This window comes from Gossypium hirsutum, chromosome A08, assembly GCF_007990345.1.
Source record: "Gossypium hirsutum isolate 1008001.06 chromosome A08, Gossypium_hirsutum_v2.1, whole genome shotgun sequence".
NCBI classification, from domain to species: domain Eukaryota; kingdom Viridiplantae; phylum Streptophyta; class Magnoliopsida; order Malvales; family Malvaceae; genus Gossypium; species Gossypium hirsutum.
Genome location: NC_053431.1, coordinates 106,462,506 through 106,468,678, shown reverse-complemented (window position 1 = coordinate 106,468,678; position 6,173 = coordinate 106,462,506). Strand labels below are relative to the sequence as shown.

General features: G+C 31.9%; 1 protein-coding gene across 2 annotated transcripts; it reads left to right on the top strand.

The window, feature by feature from the left end:
• Positions 1 to 2,381: 2,381 nt before the first annotated feature.
• LOC107929673 (cationic amino acid transporter 9, chloroplastic) lies at positions 2,382 to 5,930 on the top strand. 2 transcript variants are annotated; one of them, XM_016861165.2, is made up of 8 exons: positions 2,382 to 2,722; positions 2,817 to 3,229; positions 3,458 to 3,634; positions 3,791 to 4,015; positions 4,198 to 4,374; positions 4,828 to 5,064; positions 5,298 to 5,387; positions 5,530 to 5,930. In XM_016861165.2, the coding sequence occupies exons 1-8, from the start codon at positions 2,479 to 2,481 to the stop codon at positions 5,671 to 5,673; spliced, it is 1,707 nt and encodes a 568-aa protein (XP_016716654.1). In that variant the 5' UTR covers positions 2,382 to 2,478; the 3' UTR covers positions 5,674 to 5,930. The 2 variants fall into 2 exon arrangements, with proteins under 2 accessions (XP_016716654.1, XP_040930280.1); XM_041074346.1 differs by having other exon boundaries at positions 2,384 to 2,722; positions 3,961 to 4,015; positions 4,169 to 4,374.
• The last annotated feature ends 243 nt before the right edge of the window (positions 5,931 to 6,173 follow it).

Here is a 6,173-nt window from a genome sequence, read left to right as displayed (position 1 = left end):
AATTTATAAATCCTAATTATTATAATTCATTAATAGTAATTGCATCATCAATTATAATTTATAAACCATAACTAATATAATGATAAATATTTTTTTAAAATATAATCATTTTAATTTTAATCTATTATATATTTTTTAAATATTTTATTTTATTTTCTATACTAAATAATACATGGAAAGAAAATTACTTATTCTTTCTATTTTTTTCACTTTCCTATCAAATACACCTATAAAAAAAATTATATATATATATATATATATTTTTGTACCATTTCAATTTTCTTTTTCACTCTACTAAGTAATACTAAGTCTAACGTGAAAGGTGTTGGAGTTTATATTGTTGCAGACTCAATGGTCAAACGGAGTCTAAATACAAATAGCAGAATCCTTACTGAGGAAGACCTCAGTTGAGAGTGCTAATGGCTAATGTCATAAAGCTGGCCTCTCTTCTCAATGTTATTGTTTTGGGTCTCTTTATTTTCATTGTATAGGGCATATGCCCTTATTCAATTTAAATCACCCATTGAAAATATATACGCAATATAATTAGGTAAAAGTATTATTAACCTATATTAAAAATTGAATTGCATTTATCGATTGAGTCTTAATTCCATTGGCATTGATATTATTATCAATGCAGAAGGACGTAAGTTTAAGTGTGTTGAATTGTATTATCCTCCTATTTAGAGATTAGGGAAAGACTATATGTAGTTTTAGGTATTGTATTAAAAAGAATAAATATGATAAAAATTTATAATGAGATTAATGTATTTTGTACTTTTCACTTAAAACGTAGATAAATTAGTCTCTGCACGTTAAATAAATCAATAAATTGATCATTTTATTAAAAATTCATCCAATTATACAATTAAATGTTGACATAGCAACATTTAAAAAAAATTACAAGAAATACTAAAAGTAAACAAACTTTTTATAATTGTTTAAAAAAAACTACATCTATGATGAACCTAAACAAATAAATATAAAAATTATTAAAAATATGTAAAAAATTATCAATAATATAAGAAATTATTAAAATTATTAAAAATAATGAAAACTTATACTTTATAATAATTATACAAATTATTTAAGAAACTACTCTAATAAACCTGGACAATTGTTTGTCAGATTTATTTTGAATATTTTTCTAATATATTCTTAATATTTTTTATAATTTTATAATTATTTAAAAAATCACATGGACATGAGTTGTCAAATAATTGTTTAAAAATTTATCTATATATATATATTTTACTTTTAAATATTTATTGATATGGCGAAATATTACATCAATATGAAAATATGTGGCATGTCACGTGTTGTTTTACTTATTGCTTCATTAACTACATTATCATTTATTGATAAAATGAATAAAATTTTTAATAAAAGAAATAATTTATTGTTTGTTTTAAATTATATAAACTATATTTGATTCCTAATAAATAATTAAAATAGTGTTTATCTGATTTACATGGTTCAACCGTCTCATAATATTTGTTTTCTGAAAACAAAACTTACGAATAGGATTCCTATCTTAATTTAGTGAAAAAGAATATCACCATATTAAACCAGTGGAGCATTATTTTTCTAGAAATTTTATCACATATAAATGCGTGTGAAAATAATATATTTAAAATATATACGTATTTATATATAATAAGCAATAAAACATATAGTTTAAAATTGATTAATTATAATTATACATAAAATATATATGATATTGAAATAAAAATTTATATTAAATTATGAGTAAAACGAAATTTAAATACATAAATATAGAAAACAAAATTTAATCATAATACTAAATGCATTACAATTATTTATCATGATTTTGTCATCAATTGTGAATTAGTATTGAGTTGACTTTTAACACCAACACAATTAATAACATTGTTAATATATACAATTGGTGGAGATGATAAATTGTGGATATTAAAATAAAAATGGATAAAATATATTAAAATGTAACTTTGATTGAATGATAAATTGAATATTTTACTAATTCAATTAGTACGAGTTCAAATCTTATTATAGACATATATTTATTGATTTTTATTATAATATAAAGACTAAAATACAATTAAATAATATAACTTATTTTAATTATGAAATGATATTTTTATAAATTTTCTAATTAAATTAATGTCCGATGACTTGTAACACCAAATAAGTTTATTAAAAATTAAATAAAATATTAACTCCCTTATTCTTAAACTAATTATTTTTAACGATATCCTGCAGTGATTTTCGTTTTTTGTTAATTAAGAAAATGGAAAGAAAAAGAAAGAAAAAAAGATTCCGATTTTTAAAAAAAGGGGGAATATCTTGATTGTTTTCCGAGAAGAAATATATGAGCAAAAATGTATGGCTAATTTCGAGCCGCTATATCCATACCTAACCCCGTTGAATTTTCAGACACTATAAATAAGATGAATGCCAGCGTGACACAAACTACTGGCATCCTTCTTTCGCACCTTTATGGCCTCAACCATGGATGATAGCCGTCACAAAGACGCCACCTCCTCATCTACTTGTTTCTCTCACTTTTGCTCTTCAGCTCTTAGAGCCAAGACCCTCAAGTCATCCTCCTCCACTAACAATTCTAGCGATGGCCTTATCCGCCGTCTCGGCGTCTTCGATCTCATCCTACTCGGCGTCGGCGCCTCTATCGGTGCCGGCATATTCGTTGTCACCGGAACCGTCGCTCGTGATGCCGGTCCAGGTCCGCTCCAATTCTTTACTTTTTGGTTCTATTGGATCGCAGATATCGTTTCTGCTTTAGATTTTGTTGCGATTTTCTGAATCTGTTTTTGCAGGAGTGACTATTAGTTTCATACTCGCGGGAGCATCGTGTGTGTTGAACGCGTTGTGCTACGCGGAGTTAGCTTCACGGTTTCCCGCCGTAGTCGGAGGCGCGTACTTGTACGCGTACACGGCCTTCAATGAAATTACGGCTTTCCTTGTATTCATGCAATTAATGTTGGATTATCATATCGGAGCAGCTAGTATTGCCCGTAGCTTAGCTAGCTACGTGGCTACCATTTTCGAGCTCATCCCTGCTTTGAAAGGAAACATACCTCCCTGGGTTGGTCATGGTGGTCAAGAATTCTTTGGAGGAACTTTGTCTATCAATATCCTGGCTCCGATTCTTCTTGCCGTGTTGACTGTTATCCTCTGTCTTGGTGTTGGAGAATCTTCTGCTGTTAATTCTTTCATGACTGCAGCCAAGGTACCCTCCTTTCAGGACTTCGTTTGTTTTCTATATTCTGATTATACCCGTTTTTCCTTTTTCTGAGAGTAAAAAAGGACAAAGATTGTACTCGGATACAAAAATCAACAAGATTTGTGAATAATTAAAAGTTAACATTTGGCCTTTGGTGAAAGGAAGAAACAGAGGGGGAGGAAAAAAGTGAAATGGGAGTGATTGTAACTGATTTCCGCATTAACTGTGTTGCAGGTTGTCATCGTTATTTTTGTCATTATTGTTGGATCTTTCAAAGTTGATGTAGATAATTGGTCTCCTTTTGCTCCCAATGGTGTTAAACATATATTTACGGGAGCAACCGTAGTATTCTTTGCATATGTTGGATTTGACGCGGTTGCTAATTCTGCTGAAGAATCAAAGAGACCTCAGGTAATCTTATTTTGAAAGCAACTCAATGTCTTGTCATTCAAAGTATTGTAATTTATGTTACTATGCTTTATCTTGTATTGTATTGTTTTATAGTGTCTGCATGTTATTTGTAGTTTCATTCTTTATATCTTCTCTGTTTTAATTTTGATATTTCAGCGTGATTTGCCAATCGGAATTTTGGGAAGTCTGCTTGTATGTGTTATTTTATACGTTGGTGTTTGCTTAGTGCTCACCGGGATGGTACCTTACAACCTCCTTGGCGAGGATGCTCCTTTATCTGAAGCGTTTACATCCAAGGGTTTGAAATATGTTTCTATTTTGATCAGTATTGGAGCTGTTGCTGGGCTTACAACAACCCTTCTAGTTGGTCTATATGTCCAGGTGAAATTTCAATGGTTTCTGTTATGTGGTTATGTCCTTATTGAGTGGCATGTTCCCAGTGCACGTGATGAAATGCTTTGTCTGAGCAGCTGTTGGTCTTTATGTCAAATTTCTATGTATTTGTTATATCCTTATTGAGTAACATGTTTCCAGTTTACATGATGGAGTGTTTCTCTGAGCAGTCTCGCTTATATCTTGGGCTTGGAAGGGACGGTTTACTGCCTTCGATATTTGCTAAAGTGCATCCGATACGCCACACACCTATTCATTCTCAAATCTGGGTCGGTATCATTGCTGCTGTTTTGGGAGGGCTGTTTAACGTGCATATACTATCACACATTCTTTCAGTTGGCTCACTGGTAGGCCATTTCTTTTCCTTTTTCTGTGAAGTCTTTGCTCTATATTTGCTTAATCATATATGGTTATCAAGTTATCACAGTTTTAGATCTGGAACTACTACTGATTGGACAGTTAGTAACCAAAAACAAGTATCTACAAGGGGTAACCTACTTCAGCATATTGTGCATTTCCTAGTATCATCTGTAGGTCATCGAAGTAGTCTATTTTCAGCTTCAGATGAAAGCAGATCAGTATCTGCAGAACTTTTATTTGCTAATAACTTTTAACCATAGAGTGTATACTCTGGCTTCTGTCAACATCCTGTAATGTGTAGAAGTGCATGTATTGGATGGTCATGAGTTCAAAGGAAAGTACCTGCATAAATTAAGTTGATGTTTTGAAGGAACAAATGCATTTAGATGTGTATAATTGCGAATGACATGCACCTCACTTTATACTTTGATTTGTTTCAGACAGGCTATTCTGTTGTTGCAGCCTGTGTTGTAACGCTTCGCTGGAAAAATAACACCGGAAATCGAGTTTCTTCAAAGTGCATCTCAACCTGGTGTGAAGGTGTCCTATGTATTTTCCTAGTGGCATGCTGTGGTTTTGCTGCTGGAGTTCTTTATCGTTTTGGCACTCACTTTATTTTTATGATTGTTGCGGTGGTTATAGCCATAATGGCTTGTGCTGCTCTTTGTTTCCGTCAGGTGAATGAATTTATCTATACATAAATTTGATTTCTACTTTTCCTTTCCAATGCCAGGAAAAAGGGAGTGTTTATTGATATACATATGGTGTTAATGGTGTTCAATGTTAAGATTGATTGCGCTTTTGGCTATTTACAGCGCACATGCTGGCTTTCTGCTTGGTTTAACATGACCAGCTGAATTGGTAAACCTCTTAATATGATTTTTTGAACCCATTAATGCACTCTTCTCAGGCTTATTCAGATCCTCCAGGGTTTTCTTGTCCATGGGTTCCGATTGTGCCATCTGTTTGCATCTTTTTCAACATATACCTGTTTGCTCAGGTATGCCTGCAAAATGCCCTCACTACAATCCTTTTGAATTAGTGCATTGAATTTGTGTAACCAATTCATAAAGGAGTTAAAATTCGAAGAATTTATAGACCAAAGCCGGCTGGTGTTAATTACCCTATTTTTTTTGGCACAGTTGCACTATGAAGCGTGGATCAGATTCATCATCCTCAGCATAGTATCTGTAGGTATTTATGCATTTTATGGACAGTATCATGCTAATCCCCGTTTAGATGAGACAATTATTTACCATATGGCGCCTGAAGAAGATAGACACTGAGCATTAATGTACAGTCACCAATAGTTATTGGTGGGACTTGTAGTCTATCATCCTATTATTGCACAATCAGCTTATAAAATTATTAGTGATCATAGATGTAGATTTCTATTAGAAAATGTTGGCATCTCTGCTGACTAATAAACAAAGTGTATTTACACGGTCTTCTCTACAGTACATTTAATTTCTTACCAACTAGGTAGGTTCTCCTCGAGCTGTCGTTTTTACAACTGTTAAGATACAGATTAATTTGTGGATCATTGACTTCTTGTGGTGTTTGACTGTTCTACAATGCATACATTTATGTCACATGGCTAGAATTTTAGTTTCGTAAGCTACGTGGTTGCTTCAAATCCACTTAAGTTCGCCTACCTCTTGAAAATGAAAATTCAAAAGTAAAATTCTCTATGACATCCAAATAAAGTGAAAGTAATTCAGAAAGACAAAGGGATTTGAATCAAATAGAAATGCCATGAGAAAATTATAGCACACCAAGTGTTTGA